Raw genomic sequence first — 20,262 nt, 5'->3', positions numbered from 1 at the left:
AGGACGTTCCTTGGCAGTCACCACAGAGGCAGTAATGTTGTTCCACCCTAGACTGAAACAAGCCTTATTGTACACTGTCTTCCTCAGTCAGTAAGATTATTTTTTAATAGAGCTACAAGGCTGCTGTCTTATCAACTTAGTATGGATTTTGTGATGCAACAAGCCCTTTTGCTGGAAATTTGCTATGTTATTTATTAAGACACTCTTAAATCCCATCATCCATTTACATCTACAGGCAAAGGATGACCCACGCTTTGTATTCAGAGATCACCATGACCCAGGTGATCACGGATCTCTTTCGGGAGGCTCAGACATCACCACTGATACTTTATGGTGGCCTCTCCTCTGCGTGATGGTGTGTTTGAAGTACAAGGTGAGAAATGATGGGTTGTTAGACATTGGAACAGGCTGCCCAGGGAAGTGGTGGAGTCACCATCCCTGGAAGTCTTTAAAAGACGTTTAGATGTAGAGCTTAGGGATATGGTTTAGTGGGGACTGTTAGTGTTAGGTCAGAGGTTGGACTCGATGATCCTGAGGTCTCTTCCAACCTAGAAATTCTGTGATTCTGTGATTCTGTGATACTATAAATGTCACTGTCCCTGCTTGTGCCACAGTACTAGGCAAAATGCCATTGAGTCAGGGGTCCTAATCCTGCAGTGTAACGTGTTTGGGGCATTTTGAGTTAAACTAAAGACATATAATATAATAAAGCCACGTAAACTTCCCCTTCTTTCCCTTGCCCCACGGGGCTGGCCCTAGCGCCACACCCAACATGGCGCCCGCCACCCTCCGCCACACTCAAGATGGCGGCCGGGTGCGTCGCTTTTCCGCTTCCGACGCTCTCCGCGCTCACGGCGCCGGGCCGAGGAGCGGCGGGGAAAGAGGGGGGGGGGGGCGGAGGTGAAGGCAGCGAAGCGGCGGCTGGGGGCTCGCGGCCGGAAGTCGGCGGAAGGCTTTGGGCGGCGGACCCGGCGGGGCGGAAGTGGCGGAGCGGACGGAGGTGGCGGCAGCGAGCGACGATGAACAACAAATTCGACGCGTGAGTCGGCGGCGCGGCCTGCCCCGGGCCTGACGGGACCCGGCCCTGCTCACGGCCCCGCTCCGACACCCGGGGCCGCCCCGGGCTTGGCTACGAGTCACCGGGCCCTCAAAGCTCCCGGGCTGGCTCGGGGGTTCCCGTCTGGCCTCGGGGAGCGGGCCCGGGCCCGGCCGCTGCAGCCCCCGGTTGTGGCGAGGCCGCCCTCGGTGGGGAAGGGGCCGCGGCCGTGAGGTGCTGGGGGGCAGGGAGCTGGCTGCTGGGCCTGGTGTTGTGCCTGAGGTGGCTGCCACGGGTGCTGGGCATGGGGAACGCCGCGTGTGGTGCTGGCCGCGTGGGCTGCCAGCCCGAGGTTTGTGACCTCGTGCCGTGTGGGGAGCTGGGGAGCGCAGAGCGGCTGGGTTCGGCGTGAAAGGTTTAGGCTGCGAGGTGTGACGCCTGCTTCCTGCGTGCCTTCTCCCTGTCAGATTGAAAGATGATGATAGCGGAGACCATGACCAGAACGAGGAGAATAACACACAGAAAGACGGTGAGAAGGAAAAGAACGACCGAGAGAAACCCCAGAGTACTACCAAGAGGAAGGTAAGGTGCTGGCACCTGCTTTCCCTCAGTAGGGTGTGAGGTGGGAGGGCTGGAGAGCCCTCAGTCCTGGGATAAGGGAGATGTCTTAAAGAGCTGTGGTCACTTCACGTGCTGTTACTGCGCTAGTGACAGCAGAGGGGCTGTGCTAGCATTTGGATAATTTGATTTAGTTTTCAAAGATATGTAATCTGAGGAGCGAAAGCTCCATTCACAGTCGCAGCTAGGCACAGCCAAGCTTTTGAGTAGAAATTAGTATAAAGCTTTGTTTTCCCCCAAAAAAACTTTTTTTTTTGGAAGAGGACGTGGGAAGGACAGATTGAGAGAGGTTTGCAATTGGTTTACCAGGCTGTGTTTGTGCCACTGATAAAATAATTCAAGATGGAATCTCTGAGTGTCACATAGCTTTGTTAAGAAAGTGGATATATATACGTGTTTTTTTTTTTTTTTTTTTTTTTTTTTAAGTCTTGTACTTAATACTGTTGTGTCTGTAGTAATACAATCATTATAAACTTACTGTAGTTGAGAAGAGAATAGAGACTTAAGCCCTAGTTACTCCTGCAGCAGTATCTAGGGATGCATGATGGGGGCTTTGAGGCTTTTTTTCCCTGTCAGTTTTGACTCTTAGCTAATGAGTTCTTGTTAACCTCTTTTATGTGTATTAGAAGGCTTTTTAAATTGGAAGTGGATGTTTTGGAAATTGAAAAGACCTCTCTGCTGACTGCTAGCGATGGGTTCTGCCGAAGCTGCCATAACAAGTTCTGAGACAGACTAATCCTCCCGGAGTGGCGGGGTGTTGGTTGCTTAAGGGAGTTGTTGTCACCAAAGAGTTGTAATTGCTTTTGAATCATGGTTTAGCATAAATGAGTTTTACTCTTCCCAGAGATGAATGACTTCTTAATTCAGGAAAGCTAAACTTTCGTATTGCTATTTTTAGTTGACAGTTTTTTTTTTTTTTTTTTTTGAGACAATCACAGTTAATTTAAAACAGCACCACTAAATTTTCCTTTTAGCTCTCATGAGAGATGCTTTTTTGTGACACTTCCCTGAGCATGTTATTATTTCCTTAGCCATCCCTGCACTGCAAATTTCTAATATTCTTAGGAATAGTCAGCTGCTGTTAGCCTAATGTTCCATGTCAGACAACTAACAGAGATGGTATTTATTTTTTTCTGTGAAAATAAGGATCAGATGTTTGTTTTATAATCCGTGGGGGCAGGAAAGTGTGGACTTTTGATGCTGTGAATATAATTATTTCCATTCCTGCTTCTGAGGAGTTTATAAGGGATAAGCAAAGTTTTCTGTTCTGCAGGCAGTTGTCCCAGGGCCAGCTGAGCACCCCTTGCAGTATAATTACACGTTCTGGTACTCCAGACGAACACCTGGGAGGCCTACCAGCTCGCAGAGTTACGAACAGAACATCAAACAGATTGGCACCTTTGCCTCAGTGAGTATATCCCTGTTGTGCTTGTGTCTCGTGAGCGTGATGTGGCCGTCGTCGCTGGCTTGCTGAGTGTGTGCACGTGGACGCTGTGCTTCTGCTGTCAGGAACAGAGCTGAGTGTGATGTGCCGTGACTTACAGGTGAGTTCTTGAACCATACAGCATGGGACATGTCCTAAGCAGTTCTTTGCCCTGTGCTAGACAGCTGGGATATTAATGATAGAAATAAAAAGAAGTCACACGTAGCTTCAGTCTGCTAGCTGCAGCAAATCTTGACAGGTAAGCAAGAGAAAAGAAAGCAACAGCTCTTCTGGATGCCATGTAGCCATGAAGCAGACAGTACAGTCCCTCCCGATGCTGTGCCAAGTGTTTCCATCACAAAGAATAATGAACAGGCATCAGGTGGCTGTATATGCAAGCAGCTGTTGGCCTGGTGTCTGTTGCCTTTCTGGAAGTGATGAGTGAGGTGCATTTGGTGCTGCAGTGAAGTAGTTAACAAAAGCAAGCTCCTCTCCCTTTTACCTTTTGCTGTTTACGGTTGTTTATTCCTAGAATGAAGGAAGTGCTGGAAGGGCGGGCAGTGTTGGGTTGTTTCATGGTGCTGGCAGTGTAAAACCATCATTAAGATGCCAAGGTACACAAGTAAAATAGGTCCTCGGTGTTACAGACACCACAAACAAAATCATTCTCACGGCTGGGAAGTGTACTGCCTGGTGGTTGCTTTGTTTGTTTGTTTTTAATCTAGTCGTTTCCCCAGATATTTCAAAGGCCCATGCAAAAATGAGTTCTTCCTACCAGTAAAACTATCTGCTGTGATGTGGGAATTTGTAAAAGAAAATAATACAAAAATACCCTTTCATCTCTTCTGGAGGCTGCAAAAATATGCCTGTCTAGGCAGCTTGGTCATGTTCCTGCAGCCACACAGGGTAAAGGTGGGAGGAATTGCTCTGAGCATGTTGGGTCGTGGGGAGCTACTGTTCCCCTGTGTGGTCAAGTACTTTTGGCTACTGCGTGGTGATCTGGCAATAACTTTGCAGTTTCTTGAATCAGTGTAGACTTAATAGCTCCTTAGAGGAAGAACTTCACGTGTTCTGTTGTCTACTCTTTTTTGCAAGGAGTTGCTGGGAATGCTAGAGTTCAGCTAGGATGGAAGGGTGTTGGCCAGAAGATCTGCTGATGTGTTTGTTTCCAAATTCTGTTAGAGAGAACAAGCTGCAGGAAGAATTGTCTGAGCCAAAATCTAGGTTTGGGTTTATTCTTTGCTTTTCAGTAGAAAGCTCTGAAAGCTTTTAAGTGCTAACCACTAGAGGGCATATGCACTTAGTGTAAGATTTTGATTTCCACACTGCGTTTGGATGTGTCGAACAAAAATAAATTGTATCCGGCCCCACCTCAGTTTTGTTTCATAATTATATTGGCTATAAAAGCAAATTCCTGCTTGGGTGGCTAAGATTGGAGGTTGGAGCAGAATTCCAAGGGCTGACCAAGTCATCAAGGTTTCTGTTGAAGTACTTGGGTTGATGCCTAACCTCTCCAGCTTCGCTGCTGACCTGCTTAATAGCTCTTGTCTTACTGAGTAGAGTTCTCTTCAAACGTGGAAATTAGTGTAACATCTTCTAGTGCCTTGTTTTGTTTTAAATGTCCGGCCTCTCTAAAATCCTTTCAGAGGATCTCAAAGGATAAATATTTTATTTTTAAGAATTAAAAATGCACACCAGACTGAAGTAGACACAGGGGCTGTCATGATGGAAACTGGTATTTTTCAAGTGGTCAAAGTGTACCATAGGAGGCTGTAAAGGGAACTAAAAATTTAAATAAAAGCTCCAAGTGGTGCCTTAAGATTTTAAAACAGCACCAGAATGCCTCTGTTGTCCTAAAATCTGGACAAGGCAAAATTAAATACAAAATATGTCTCGTTTGGAGGCTCCTGCAGTCTCCAGTAGCCCAGCGAGCAGTGGTTGAAGCAGGGATGATGTGGTCTTGTATAGGGAGGCTTGGCTTTGTTTGCTCTCGACACACATCCACTAATTAAAGTTTGGGCGTTAGGATTTACACGAGATGTCTGGCAACTGTTGTCTAGAGCAGATGCGATCTTAGCCTAGATTTCCTCGGACAAACACCAAGTATTTTTTGCAGGTACTTGTTGAATATTTCAAGTGGTCATCTGCTGATAGAAGCAATCAAAAACAGGCCACCAAGCTCTGATCCTACTGCTGCCTTATGGGTATCCTAACCACCACCCTTGTGCCAAGAAGGTAGAAGAGAAGAGGGAAGGTGGCTCTGGCTAGCTGGTATAGAAGGGGAAGCCTCTTCCTGTAGGAATCTTGGCTCTGATCTGTTTGGGCAGCCTCATTGTGTGGTTTGTGTCATTGCAGGTGGAGCAGTTCTGGCGGTTTTACAGTCACATGGTACGTCCTGGGGACCTGACAGGCCACAGTGACTTCCATCTTTTCAAAGAGGGGATCAAACCCATGTGGGAGGTGAGTTGGAACTCTCATTTCTGCCTCGGTATTTTACCAGAGTGCTTCTACGGTGGACTCTTGTCACTAAAGGGCACTCCAGGCTTCTCTTGGGTGCAGCCCTTTTGTCTGGGTTTCCTGTAAAGTTCTCAGAACCCTGTCCTTGTAACCTGGTAGTCCTGTGATCCTCTGGCAGAGGAGGGCTGGACAGCGTTGCCTGGAGCCCAGTGAGGAGGGCACCAACAAACCTCTGTGCCTCCTACGTGTTGACATTTTCCCTTTATTACATCTTTGTCCAGTGACAGCACTGTGGGGTGTGGGGCTTTTCTCTAAATGGGCTCAACCTCTGTAAGTCGAGTCCAACAAAGATGGAAACCAAACCTCCTTTTTCAGACAAGGAAGAAGGAACACACATGGTTAAAAGCCTACAGCTGTGCAGAGCTGGAGGTGGGAAGAAGACTTAGCCCTTCATTTGCCTTTTTTCTTTCCTAAGTACTCGGTTCGCTTGTGTTCATTCCTATCCAAATCTGTTTAAAAAAAAAAAATACATTTTTGCCCAGCAAAATACAAAAATGTATTTTTTGTCCAATTCCTAGCTGGCTTCCAGGACTGACCAATACCATTCGCAGCATGAGAATTTTATGTGTTGCTTTGCAGTACCTAATTATGCTGCTTGGTCCTGAGAAATTTATATGTGACCCTGGTTGGCAATTATTTTAAGCAAGGTGTTTTATAGCCATTTACTGCAAATACAATTTATATAAAACGCTTAACCCTCTTTGGGCTCCCAGCGAGCTAGCTGCTCTCATAATGTGTCAACCAGAGAGACCACAAGTTAACAGAATTCCTATAAAGCATTTCCCTGTAGCCATTTTAAGTAGGAGGTGGAGAGGTTCTTTGTTTGTTTTTTTTTCTTTTTTACTTCTGGCCACGATGCCTTCTTGTATTACTAGAAGAGGATCCTTGCTGCTGCCCTTCTCTTTGCTGCTTGCTCTGCAGGGCTTTGTTTATGTTCCTTTCTCTTTCAAATTAATCCTTACATGCTGCAATTTTCGTAAGCACATATATGTGCGTGTAGCTCTGATCTCTTTCAGGATCCATCTGTGCCTTTTCTGGGTAAAGTCAGGAGCAGTAAGCGTAATGTTCCCTTGTGATTTTCTGGGCTGCAGATCATTATTATTCTGGTAAAGGGAAATCAAATGCTTGACTGAACCGAAGCTTGTTTAACCTGAAAGAAAACTAATGATAACCATAAAACACACAATACAGCATCTGCCTCCCAATCACTGTTCTCTTTCTAGCCTTGAACCTGCTTAGACCACATTTGAAGTATTTTGGGCAATACCACTTTATTTTCTGATCCCCATTAGGCAGTGTGGAACATTTGAAGAGCTAAACTCAACTCTCTGTTTATAAAGGCTGAGGTATAGACAGCTTAATTCTTAGAGTGGAATGTTTACAACGTGGCAAACAAGGATGCTCAGTCAAAAAGCATTTTGCGTTTCATAGGAGTATGCCACATTCTTAGGGTTTGTGCCGAATGGGATTTTTCACCTTGCATGTGGCTGCTGTCACGCTTTGAGGTTTGTCTGGAGCTGACACCTCCCCCTTTCAGCACGGGCTTCAGCACATACATGAAAACTGGGGATCTGCTGAATGCTGATGTTGTGCTGCCGTTTCCAGGTTTGCTCAGGATTGCTTCATTAGCACTTGCTGTCTCTGAGAGCACACAAACGTTTAGTTTTTTGAAGCCCTAACAAAGCTCTAAGGCTAAAATAAAGCGAGCTTTGTTACATGAAGATGGATGGGGCTGCATTGTCTAGCATCTACAAGGTGTGACCCAGAGGGAATTGCAAGTGATTTGGCCAGGGATGTCCTGTGTTTACAGTTCCCCATGAGTTCTCTGTTTCTGTCCTAGACCTCCCTTCTCCTTCCCTTCCTAATTGCCACCTCTTATACTTTTTCCTACTTCTCTCTTTGGCTTTGGATGGAATTTGTTCCCCTCTCACCTTGTAAGCATTGCCAGCTAGTGTCATACAAGGGAATGCCACAGTGAGCATACTGCACAGAGGATGAGCTGCTCTTGGATGTAGGCGTGTGTTCCCTGAAGCAGGGGAGTCTGTAGCAGTTTTCAGTACAACATATGGAGTTGCAATATTGAGGTGACAGACTGCGTGCTCAGCATAAGTATTTCCTTTCTTCTCTCCCCTGATTTTTGGGTATTTCTGTGGGTCAACACGGACTGGACCGTGAATTCAGCTGTATGTGTGATAATGTCAGTGGCTCCTGGTATGGGGGTATACTCTGCTGCTATGGGGGAGAAGTGAAATGCCTTTGCTTGAAAGTACCTCCAAATACCAACCACCCAATCAATACGTGGTCCTGTCAGTGGCTCTGCTGTCTTGTGGGAAGGAGAAAAATTGCTGGAGGGAAACAAATCAATTTCTTGCCCGTCTTCCTAGGACGATGCCAACAAAAATGGTGGTAAATGGATTATCCGTCTGCGAAAGGGCTTAGCATCGCGATGCTGGGAGAATCTCATTCTGGCGATGTTGGGAGAACAGTTCATGGTGGGGGAAGAAATCTGTGGGGCAGTCGTCTCTGTCCGATTCCAGGTAAGCTGCTCTGAGAACCGGCCTGTACTTCCATTGGGCAGGGCTACAAAAAGCCCCCATCTGCTTACCCCTTCCGTACTGTTCCGTAGGAGGATATTATCTCGATATGGAACAAGACAGCCAGCGACCAGGCCACGACAGCCCGGATACGCGACACGTTACGAAGAGTGCTCAACCTACCTCCCAACACCATCATGGAATATAAAACACACACCGACAGCATCAAGTACGTGCGGTGGCAGGGGGAGGGCCCGCTGCTGGTTGCATGTGTGCTTGAGCAATTTAATGCAGGGCGCAAGAATCGAGGGGAGCGCTCACGTGCGTTGTGGTTCTTGCAGACAGCAAGACAAACAGCAGCAATTGTTGCCAGTGCGCTTTGAAAGCCAAATATCTGTATCGTTATTGTGTTGTTCTCAGGGACATTTGGTTCTAATAGTAAGACCTTATTCTTTTTGAGCGTGTAGTTCTGGGTTTTGTTAGCAATCCACCCAGCCTGTCACTTCGGAGATGGGCAGCCCAGTGTGGGGCTGCGGCTTGATGCATTCAGAGACGTGTGCAGTGGGGGGGACGAGATCATTTGAATAAATAGAGATTCAGGGGAATAAAGTGCGGAAGCTAAAGGGATTTATAGTGCCATTAGACTTATAAATGTTCTTGGGAAAGTGCTGTGTGAATTTACAGTGCTGTACAAATGATTTCTAATCATAATAAACGTCGTATATTAAGTCTTCCAGGCCCTGGTGACAGAGGCTCTTTAACAAGACTGGAAGATCACAGTACACAGAGAGGACAGCTGTATTTTTAAATAAACCTATTACAGCTTACCATACCAGGCCATTCAGGGTGACTTTTATTCCCACAACGTGACAAAGACTTGCACATATAGGTATTAGTTATAGGTGAATAATGTAATTTTTTCTTAAGTATATTATGAACCAATACACCAATTAGGTCATATGGGTTAAATTAACACTTGGAAAGGTGCAACCAGAAAAAGAAGTGAAACAAATTAATAAGACATTGATAGAGTAGCAAGCTTTCTAATCCAACCCTTAATCAAGGTCCAAGTACCATTCGTGACCTATTTTCATTGTTAGCTTGTCCTTTCCATAGAAACACCTTCCTAGATAGCACGCCGAGGAGAGTTTGGTGGGCTTAGTCCTGATTTTAGCAGAAAGCTGGCTTCTGGTTGCATCCAGTTTTGGGTGTGGGTCACTAGCAATAACACGCAGGTCTGCTTAAACTGCCTTTTAGGCATCTAGTGCTCCACACGGCCCTCCTGCCTGTGTGTGTGGGAAAGAGAAGGGAAGGGGAAATTATTATTATTGACAGAGTATTTTCCAGGCAGCTTTCTGGTTTCTGAAAGTTCCCACTTCTGTTGAAACCTCCTACTCATGGTTTTGCTGGTAACATTTCTCATGTGCTTATTGCCAGGAGAGGGCACTATCAGCTGTCTGTCTGTGTTAGGAGATAGCAAAGTGCTCATGTGGACACATTCCAGGATATTTTGCTTCTGTTCAGCAGCAGCAGGCTGCAGCCTGTGGTAATGTGGCTTTGTGGTGTAAGAGGGGAGATGTTTATGTTCTCCCTGACTCTGTAAGGAAAGTTGTGTTCCAGCTGAGATGTTTGTTTGTGTAGCAAGTTTAGGATTGAAGTGATGTGGCTTTTCCTTAACAAGCTCTCCCCACCAGCACGTCCTATGAAGCCACAGAATGCTGCTGTCGCCATGTTTGTAACTGGTTTTGCTCTGGCAGGTGCCAGTCCTTGAGCGGTGCATCCAGCCTGGTGGTCTGATTTCCCTACAATAGTGTAACAGACCCTGTTTGCTGCCCTCTCTTGCTGCATAGCATCAAAGTTTCATTTTACTCTTCTGATGTGTGCTGCAAGAGAAGCTTGTCCAAGAACAACAGGTGTCGGAGGAGCCAGGCTTAGTAGTTCGGATGACGGTCGGGAACAGTTGTTAAATAGCAGGCTGACTTGTCTCCCACTTACTCTCCTGTGGGCAGGAGTGATAGGGAGAAGTTTGGTTTGCTGGTGTCCTAGCGAGGTAGGTCTGAGCAGTTAAACTTCCATCATGTCTGGTATCACGAGAGCTCTTCTTTCCACGGCCTCGCTTGAGCTGCAGCAGTGTGATTTCAGTGCCGTCCCACATCTCCTAATGGCACTGGTGTAATTCAGAGCAGAGCTGCTTGTCAGGGAGGTTTGTGTGGTGCTGCACGGACCGACTTATTGTGCTTTTCTCGCCTGGTACCAGCTCTAGCACGGAGGGAGGAGCTGCAGGCAGCCAGCTGCAGCGGCAGCGGGGCGGTGATGGTGCCTGCTTTGTTGCCAGAGGAGAGCAGGACAGCCCCAGCTCTCAGCCTGCCTCTGCTTGGCTGTGCCTCGCATCATTAAGGTTTTCTCACTAATGAAGAATCTCTTGTGTAACTAGTTCTATCCTCCATAAAGTCTGGCTCCTTTTCCTCACCCATCCATCAAGCCCTGTTGAAATACTGTCCGTCATGAATAAACTCCACTTATGCTGTGCATGTACCATGTGATTTATGACTCGGGAGGGCTTTCTAGCCAGCACTCTATATTCACACTCTGGCTGTGTTTTATGAAAGGCTCTAATGGAAGAGCTGTGCTGTAGGCTTTGTCAGGGCTGCCTTTCTAGGGGGGCTCGTGGCATTTTTCATTTGTATGGGCTGCATCTCTCCACTAGAGCTCTGCTCATGTGCAGGGTTTGATTGGCATTGATTGTGCTTCAGGGAAGGGAGCACGCTTAGCAAGAAAAGAACAGGCGTTTCTCAAAACCTTGACTTCTAGGTAGTGAATTGACCTGGATTAGCTTTTGACACACTGTAAATGAATGCTTCTGTAGAAATTGGTAGCATGCCCCTCGCTGTGGAACCTAAGCACTGTGTTTCAGGTTTTATATATTCCTTTTGTGATGTTGCATTTCATATTAACTCATTTTTAGACACCATTTTTCATGAGTTGTCAGTGAGGCTGCAGCCCCCTTTGTTTCAGAAGGCGGTGGTGCTGCCAAGCTGCTTTGGAAAAGTATCTGTTGCTTCACAGCTATTCCAAGGACCTATTCTGCATTCCGTCCCTTCAGCTCTCAGCGGTGGGGCTTGTGCATTTAGCTAGATAAGCAGATCTTTCATTGCAGTTTTCCCATGTTCGTCCTTTCTCTTGCTTGCAATATTGACAAGCTGCCTAAATCCCAGCAACTGGAAGGGTCAGCCTAGTCTGTATTAATTTCCAATCTTGTTGGAAGAGCTAGAGAAATCTGTTGGACTCTGCTTAATTCCAGGGGATTTATAGTACCTTAGGCGTTACAGTGCTGAGCACCTGAAAAGAACCTGTGACACTTTTTGGGCTACTTTGTTTCAGCAGCTGGAGAGAAAGCACTTCTTTGTTCTCTCAGAGGTGGATGAAGAGGTGCACTCACCTGAAGTGAGCCACTTCATAGGTCCTGTTCATCAGCATTGTTAACCTTGGCGGTGACAGCGTCCAGCAGGTTACAGACAGCAGTACTCTATGGTTTGAAATTAAGGAAAAAAAGGAAGAAAAAAGTCTGTTTTGCTGTCACAGGAGGTGTAATGTTGTTGATTTTTTTTTTTTTTTGAAAGCAGTGTTGCTGACCACAACCTACTCAAGTCTCGGTGAAGCCACTGAAATTATTCAGGCAGGTGTCTGTAGTGGGTGAACTGCAGTCAGGAGTGTGGTGGTGGGGAAATGATCACCGTAAGGTTTGATTTCAGTTTTTTTTCAGGTGTGTAGTGTAAAGGGCTTGGCTGTCCTGCATACACCCTTGCTCTGCCTGGGGTTATCAGCCTTTTTTTTCCCGTTCTCCTAACTGCGGGGTTGGTGGTCTCCTGTGCTGAGAGCTCCCACCTGCAGAACCATCCAGGAGGCCCAGGCAAGTTCAGCAGCGCTGCTTCGTGTGACAGGAGAGGCCAGACCTTCACAGTGTGGCCATGCTGCTGGCTTCCCCTGAGCCGCCTGGGTCGGAAGTATTTTGGTCGCTGGGTGACTTTATGGATCGTCCTGTCAGCTCTAAAGCAAGGCTGCTTTTTTCTGAAAACAAAGCTTCAGTTATTTGTAAGTGCCTGCTGCAGTGAGAGCTGAGCAGCGTATAAAACTCTCCCTTCCTTTCAAAGTCACCACTGATAACTAATGGGACGGCTCGAGTAAATGAGAAGAATAGTTGATCTTAATAGGGCTGGCACTGGGTTCGTTTCACTGCAGGCAGTTGGAGGAAATGGCCTTGGACTATATTTTGGCTAGGAAACAAGCAGATATCCTAAGGAGGGAGAAAGGGTATGCGCTGCAAGAAGAGTGCAGGGGCAACATTCTCGTGCCAAAAATAAAAAGGGGAGGCAGGGAATGAGGTCTTGAATCCAAGGGAAATATGACAGGAGAAATCCTCATGGAAGGGGGAAGTGTTTGGCAAGATCAGTGCTCCTGAGCCAGTAGGCTGGAGGTGGTGGGCTGGGGAGAAGTCTCCTTTGTTGTGTCGGAGTTCAGCCAGTGCTTTAATTATTGTGTTAACTCTGTTATGTTTTTGTAGCGCTGGTTTTCGTTTGCTTGCTGATTTCCAAGGACGTTAGGAGTTGATACTCTTCGGTGCTGCTGTCCTGTTTGTACCAGCTTTGCCTTTGGCTGTTCAGATGGTGTGTGCAGGGTTAACCTCGTTTAAAGTTACACGGCTTCCACGTGGGGCCCTAACACTGCTGCCTGTCAGCGGCAGGGCAGGTTGCCCTGGGTCTTGCCAGCTCTAGAGAGCTGCGTTGCTTCACCCTCATTCCATCCAGTCTGACAAGAGGAATAAAAGCTAGAGGAGGGTGGTGAGGTTCCAGACCTGAGGCTCTGCAATACTGGCTTCATTTGTTTGTTGCTCCTTTCTCCAATTCCAGTAACACTTCCAGGTGCTGGAAGTCTAAGAGCACTTCCTTAGACTTGGGCTTTGACATGATGGGTTCGCTGACTTGTTCTTGATCACCTTTGTATATTTTATTCAGAAAGGTCTCTCTCTTTGTAAGAGGTTCCCATATCCTGGTGGCCTGTCTCTTACCAAAGAAGCCACTATAATCTATTCCATGTTTCTTTTCAAGGAGGTCAGTTCAGATGTGTACGTTTCAAAGCTGTGATGGCTTCCCTCTTAGCCTGTGCTACAGATTGCCAGGTATAGGAAAGGATTATTTCAGGCTACCAGAATACCAGATTTTTTTTTTAAAGCTGTTGGTCTGTAGGCTTGTCACAAGGTTCCTGGTGGCTTTGGGCAAAGCCTTTAACCACTCTGAAGAGCATGAGGAGAGGGACGGTCTCTGGTGAGTGTTGTGAAGGTAGCATGTGCTATGAGCTCCCCACCTCTGTTTTTAGCTACGGAAGCAGATGGAAGGGAGGCAGGGCTGCACAGAAAAATATCAAGGGGAACTGCTAGGACTTTGAGGGTGCTGTGGGGAGATCTGCCGGCACTACTTGCACAATTGTGATTTGGAAAGTCCCTTGAAGCTGCTGTGGTTGCTCTTCCTCTTTTTGCTCTGCTGGTGGCTCCTTTATGCATTTTTTTTTTTTTTTTTTCCTCCAACTTGCTGAGGATAAAGGGAGCCCTGCTTGCATCCTGACTTTGGGTAGTGGGGGAGAAAGTGGGAAGTTTCATCAGTTGTGGGTCAGGAATGAGCGTGGAGGACCAGCTCTGGCTGGCTTTATTTAGCCTGCTAATGTTTCCATTTCCCATCTGTTCAATAGGAATAACCCAAGTGTTGGGGATCAATTCACTGAGTATCTGATCGCTGCACAGACAGTATAGCACCGAGGTACTAAAAATGTCTATACATAAAAATAACCTCTTAGACTCTCTGGCACCGTGCCTTTGGCACATCACAGGCCATAAAGATTCTGCCAGATGAAATTAACTGGCAGCCTCGTTCGGTACGAAATGGAGAGCAGTTTGCTCCGCTAGCATAGCTTAGGTACATTAGGGCAGACACATCTTAGTGGATTTTTTCAGTCAAGTCAGCAGATAGTTGGAATAATTAGTGCTATAATATGTATGAGGATCTAAACTTAAAAATTCTTGGCTAGGAGATCTTTTTCTCTGTCTGCGAGAAGGACTTGGCAGCTGAAGGACTATGTGCGTGATGTTATGTGATGTTGGAACAGGGGACTCCTTGGTTTGAAAGGGCCAGTACATCATCAATTATGTTGACAAATAACCTTGTGTCCCTTTTGTAGAGAAAAGTTATCAATTTGGGTAGAACTGCAAGAGAAGAAAGAGAAGATGTGATCGGGGGTGATGGAAATGTGGTAGAAATGGGAGCATGGGAGGCTGAAGGGAAGCCATGAAGCTAGAGACGAAGCTGGAGATGTAGCTAGCTTTCCAACAGCATTCAGCAGCGAGGAGGAATTCAAGTCAAAAGTTTGTCTTTCCCCCTAACTTTCTTCTGGAGGGAGGCAGTTGTACCCCCAGTGTCTGGTACCGTGGCTTCAAGGGTTGGTGTCTGAGGATCAGCTCAGAGATTCCAAGTAGCTTTGGGACTTCTGTGGATGACTGTTACTTGTCCCTCCTCCTCAAGATCAGAACGATTTTGTGCCCCCATGGGTTCTCAGAAGATGGTTTTTGTCCCCTCAAAAGAAGGATTTGCTGTCCTGTCTTATGGGAAGGTAGTGTCACAGATCCAAGATGGGCATCACAGTGGCCCATTCTTGCTGTTACTCTCTGTTAATTTGGGCTGCGACTTTGCTGGGAAAGAGCATGTGACAACTGAGGTGCTTTTGCAGTTGCTGACTGGGAGCTTGACTGTGTGAGGTTCAGGTGTAGGAGCCTGTGGGTCTGTTTTGGGCACGGATGCTGACTAATAGAGAATTTCCGTTTCTGTACTCCCCTGTAATGTTGATGACTTGGTGAGGTAATGCAGAGAACAAGATATGAGGTAGCTGCAGCAAAGTACCAGCGACAAGGTCTGCGGAACAGCTTGGGTTTATGGCTGACCTGGGTTCCCTTTAAGGTCCCTCCTGCTCCATGGGACTTTGGGGTTGGTAAATGGCTTGGCATGTGCTGTAGGCATCAACGCTGTTTTGCTGGGCCTGGAGAACGATGAGGTTTTTTGGCATCTCTCATCCCAGCAGCTAATAGTCATGCTCACGTTAACCTCAGCATCTTTTCCCTGAGAGGGCTTTCAGTATTCTGCCTTCGTAAAACAGACAGCAATTTTTCAGTCTGCTAGCTTTGTCCGTCAGAAGCATCCTCCACCAGGGAATGCAGCGTTAGGCCTGTCCCTCTGACTTGTCTGAAAACGTTTTCGTTTCAAAGAGCTCTGGTGTTTTTATTGGGCTGTCGTTAACAATGCAGGTTTACAGTAGGAAGTGAGACTTTCTAGTAACGATGGGATTCTGCCGCCTGATGGAAGGATGATAACTAAGCCACGTGGCAGTAAAAACACCCTGTTGGAGGGATTGCTACATACTCAGATACGTGGTGAAGCATGAGGCCAGTAACCGGCTGGGTTTAACCAGCCAAGAAGCGTGACAATCCTCCAGAAACACGTAACGTGGGCTGTTCTATCACTGGTAGGAAACGGATCTTCCGTGTGCGACTGGGAAGGTCGTACCTGTCCCTGGGTATTAATGTGGCTGTATCGCCAGCAGCCGGTGGGAACGCTTCATGGCTGTGCAGAACGTAAAAGCTGCCTCGCGCTGTCAGATGTTTGGCTGGGTTTTAAGGATGCTTCTATCCACTAGGGCTATCAGAGAATATTGCCTTGCTCTCTGAAGACAAGTGCCTTTCAAACGCCATTGAATGTTTCTGCTCTCGTTAAAAGTTAAGAAGCCTTTGATCTGAAGTGCTGTTTTTTTTTGTTTTTTTGTTTCATTTTTTTTTTTCCCTCTGGCTTGCCAGGGCCTGGGAGGAGTTTCATGGCCTGGTGAACAGCAGTGGCCGCTGATCGAACGCTCCCCCTCCCTCTGTCACACGCAGGGTAGGGCCTCATCTTTCTTCCTATGTGACTTCACGGCATACCTCTCAGCTTCCAACCCTCTTCCCGTGGGCTGGCATGTTTTCCTCTTGCCTCGTGGCCCTGATGGTGGCCTCATCCCACTACTGGCTCTTTCCTAAAGGTCAAAACATATTTTTTCCACCCCCCAACCAAAGGCAGTGGTCTGCATTCACTCAGCATTTTCTGATACAATGCTGCGTGCTGTTTTGCTAATGTGTCCTTCCTCTGTGCGAGCCGGTTGTATCCCAGACCTAGTCCCAGGAGGCTGAGAGGTACGTCTTCAGCTTGGGTCTGCTGCCTAGGGCTGACTGTTAGTGGTAAATGAATGCTGAGCACATCCCTCGGATGGACACCGCGAGAGGCGCCCGGAGCTTGGCATACACGCCTCTGCTCCTGACAGTGGGCTGGGGCAGAATAAATTAGTCTGTCAATAAAAGCTTGTTCAGGAAGGACACGCAGGAGCTACTGTATTTAGAAATAATAACGCTGTGGCTAATGAGATGAAACCACCTGCTACTTCTGGTAATGGCAACCGACCACGTGCAGGGAAAACAGGCAAGGTGAGCTCGGTGCCGTTGTGAGCCTTGCAGCTCAGATTGATTTCCCCTCTAACCCTGCTTCCCCGACAGCAGGCCCTTTCCTAAAAAAAGGTCTAGCACGAGGCCTGGTGAGGAGGGTTGTGTTTGGCTGTAGCCAAGTGGGATTGCTGCACTGCCGAGTGCCAGAGTAGAGCAATCTGCTGGAAGGAACATTCCCCAGCCCAATTCCCACCCTGTGGTGGAGTGTAGCTGCTCCAGTGCAGCCGAGCATCGAGGGGTCACTGGGAATCCCTCTGCTCCCAAACCCTCCTTCCGCAGCTTTGGGCAAGCAGTGCTCTCATGGCCTGCTCTGAAGTCATGGCTGAAATAACCTTTCCTCACTGATTTGGCTTTTTGTGAGGATCGATGTTTACAAAACATCACGCAGGCACATAGGAGTGTTTTTATTGTTGAGAGGACATTCAAGTGACCTTCCAGAAGAGAAAACAAGCTCACTTCACGAAACACCAGGCTCAGAAGGCAGAACATGTGCCAAGTGGGTAGGAAAACAGTGACAGAGTTGGTTTAGCTCTCGACTGTAGTGAGCTACCCACCAGGGAGAGCAGCGGTGAGCAGAGGGCCGGGGCACCACGATAGGGGTGAAAAGAGGGGAGCTGTAGGAACCTGCCCAAGAAAGAACTAAACTCTGCCATCCTCCTGAGGTAGATGACACGGGTGAAAGTACTGAATGGGACGGAAAGTCTAATTGCTGTTGCAAATTAACTGGAATCCAGTTAATGAATCCTGAATCATGTTCCCAGATGGCAGCACAGCCTGCTTTGCTTGCAAGTACAAAGGTGAACCCCAGTCTCCTACAGATGGCCTCCAGCATGGTTTTGTGCTGTCATTTAATAGCAGAGTAACTTGTTTAACTCTCCTAAAGAGTGTTTTTGACTTCCTTCTGCTCCTCCAGCTCTCCAGCTTGCCTCCTGGAGCTGTTCCAGCATGCACTGTACTGTGATGTTACAGCTACCACGTGGCTTTTAGCAGCACACAAAGCTAGCTCAAGGGTTGAAACGGGGTTTTACAGCCCTGCAAAGCACCTTGCTTCTGAAGCCGTGAGCTGCCTTCACTCTTCAACATGGCTCTGCCAATTTGTTGTGATGTGTGCTGGGTTATCCCTAGATGCTTGGTTTGGGCATCTTACTGTCCTGCCCTCTTAGGGGAAGGGGCACCAAACCCGTCCTCTCCAAGTAATTGTCATCTCGTTTAATTGCCTTTGAATAAGAAAAAAAAGAGTAAAAAACCAACAACAACTCCCCAACCTTTTTATTAATGAGTAAATGTGGTTTGCCTGTTGCTGCTGCTCACAGGCCAGTAGTAAGCATTAACACAGGTTTCTGTAACCTGCCCCATCTTCAATTGCTGCCATGTGCTGCAAGATGACACAAATGAAGGTTGTGGACCAGCAATCCTTTCTTTGGCAGTAGTCCCATGGCTGTACTCAAGTGAGTAAAAGCTGCTGAAGAAGCTCTGCTATTTAAACTTTGGAGAATGTCCTCTTTGGATTAAATATTCTTTCAAGGCAGGAAAGACCAGAGGCCTAAACTTGTTGATAGTGGGACAAAAGGAACTAGCTATGAGGCACTGAGGCAGGAGAAGGCTTCACTGCCAGTATATTTGTGCTTCAAGCAGAATCCCTGAGGACAAACATTTAGGAAGGAAGGGATCTTGCAAATTTAACTCCCAAAATCTGTCAGGGAAGTTTGCAGTGCCTGTCGTGCTTTGTTCACGGGAGATACCACTTTTTTGATTCCTGCTGAATGGGAACAAACCAAGAGCTTGTGTTGAGGTGTTCTGGAGCAGCAGGTTGGCTTAGCAGGAAGTCTGTAGTTAGCAAGTTCTGCTTAGGAGGGTTAACGAGCATTGTTTTGGGTGACAACACATTGCTGGGATGGCAGCACTGATAGCCACGGTGGGTGGAACCTTGGGGTGCTGTGATCTGAACAATGCGTATCTTTAACCTCTTTTTTTCCCTTTGTTTTCCAGGGATAATTCAAGCTTTCGAAACACAAAAATCACATTGTGAGAACAAGAGTTGGCACTAAGCTCCTCTCTCCGTGTTGAAAGCACTGAGAGGTCTCCACCAGTGCCCTCCGACCTCTGAAGGGACTCATGGGCCACTCTCGCACTCCTCCTTGGAGGAAGGATCCATCTGAAGCCCTCCAGCAGCGGTGATAATAGAGGCTGATTTTGTCATACACAAACTTTTTTAGCAGTGGGGCGGGAGGCCAACCTTTCAATTAGCAGCGTGCCCTCGGGGCCGCATCTTGCAGCACTTTCCTCTCTTTCTGTACACGGCATGCAGGATCTCTGGGATTCTGCCTTGACGTCGGAGCCTTTTGCTGAGGGATACCAGTATTAAAAAAATCTCTCTGCAGCTGGGAGGAGCTTCCCAGTTGAGAGTCAGCCCTATGGTTTTCAAATGCCCACTTTCAGCTCTGCCAATAAATTATTGGGTCTCTTTGTTTCTTTCAGTCTTTTTATTTTTATTTTTTTTGGTCTGAAAGTGGTGGGGTGGTATTTCCCTAGTCTGTGGTAAGACCATAGGCCTGCTTCTGTGGGTTCCATAGGGCAACTTCCTCTCAGCTACCTACCTGCGTGACCTTCATGATCTGGAGCTACAGATATAACTTCAAAAAATTAGGTTGCTTTGCCTTTACATCTTCTTCATACTCCCTGGTCATCAGTGCCTTGCACCCAGCCTTCCCTGCTGGGGAGAGGGCTGCAAGCTGCCCTTAAACTAGGACAAAGAGATGCCTGGTGTCACTTAGTTGCTTTATTCCAACTGTCTCAGTGGAGAACCATCAGGAAAAGCTGAGTGCAGGGCTGTGCGTGCTTCTGTGGGTGGCTGAGGTCTGCAGCTCTCCAGCCCTCTGGGAAATTGGACCCCAGTGGCTGTAGCAAAAGAGGGTGATGGCTTGGATGATGGCTGCTGTGTGGAAGCTGTGACCAGAAGAGGGACTGAGGGTGACCCCTTGTCTTCTGTCCTCTGGGGTGAGGCTGGACTGATCGGTTGTTGCTTGGAAAGACAGCAAGGCTGCAGTTCAGATGCCACAGAAACAACAGGAGCTAATTATTTCCTCTGATGCTGCTTGAGTACAACACTAATTGTGCTCATTAACAGCTTTAGCCTTTCCCCTCTTCCTTGGGGAATAGCACAATTGCCTTTCATTTTGAATAGAGCCTTTGCATCAGGCCTGAGAGGGAGGCTCTGGCCAGAGCTGGGGCACACCTCCTGCCCTGGGCACTCCTCAGTCCCAGTGTGAAGGGGCTGCTGGGACCAGTTTGGTAGTAACCACAGAACCAGTAGCCTGTGGGGGAGAGATACCAGCCTTGGGGACCAGGAGACCTCCAGCCTTATGCCTCCAATCACAAATTCCTGGTGTTGTTATTGAAGTCTAGACTGAAGGCAGGCAGGACTGGCAGAGAAGACAGCCTCAAGTATTCTTCCGAGGGGTTTGTTTTCCACGTTGAAGGTTTCAGTCCAAGGCAGTAGCACAGTGACTGATGACTGCCTGCTCCCCATGGCCACGCAGCTTGTGCCTGCTGGCACCTGGCTGGGCAG

The 20,262-nt window shown here is 47.5% G+C and overlaps 1 protein-coding gene across 2 annotated transcripts; it reads left to right on the top strand.

Moving 5' to 3' along the window:
• Positions 1-875: 875 nt before the first annotated feature.
• On the top strand, positions 876-19,171 carry EIF4E2 (eukaryotic translation initiation factor 4E family member 2). 2 transcript variants are annotated; one of them, XM_084529139.1, is made up of 8 exons: positions 896-1,039; positions 1,504-1,618; positions 2,928-3,062; positions 5,433-5,537; positions 7,979-8,131; positions 8,221-8,357; positions 16,020-16,098; positions 18,684-19,171. In XM_084529139.1, exons 1-7 carry the CDS (start codon positions 1,020-1,022, stop codon positions 16,063-16,065), a joined length of 711 nt encoding a protein of 236 aa, XP_084385265.1. In that variant the 5' UTR covers positions 896-1,019; the 3' UTR covers positions 16,066-16,098; positions 18,684-19,171. The 2 variants fall into 2 exon arrangements, with proteins under 2 accessions (XP_084385266.1, XP_084385265.1); XM_084529140.1 differs by lacking the exon at positions 16,020-16,098 and having other exon boundaries at positions 876-1,039.
• Positions 19,172-20,262: the final 1,091 nt, after the last annotated feature.

The sequence above is a fragment of the Aythya ferina genome (genome assembly GCF_964211825.1).
Source record: "Aythya ferina genome assembly, chromosome: 9".
Classification (NCBI taxonomy): Eukaryota; Metazoa; Chordata; class Aves; order Anseriformes; family Anatidae; genus Aythya; species Aythya ferina.
This window is presented reverse-complemented; position numbering and strand designations above follow the sequence as displayed.

What these genes read in the sequence shown, in the direction of transcription:
- EIF4E2 (XM_084529139.1), top strand. Translation starts at nt 1,020, where the DNA reads ATGAACAACAAATTCGACGC. An exon ending in ATGAACAACAAATTCGACGC is followed by an intron (nt 1,040 to 1,503) that starts GTGAGTCGGCGG and finishes TCTCCCTGTCAG; the next exon opens with ATTGAAAGATGATGATAGCG. An exon ending in GGATCAAACCCATGTGGGAG is followed by an intron (nt 5,538 to 7,978) that starts GTGAGTTGGAAC and finishes CCGTCTTCCTAG; the next exon opens with GACGATGCCAACAAAAATGG.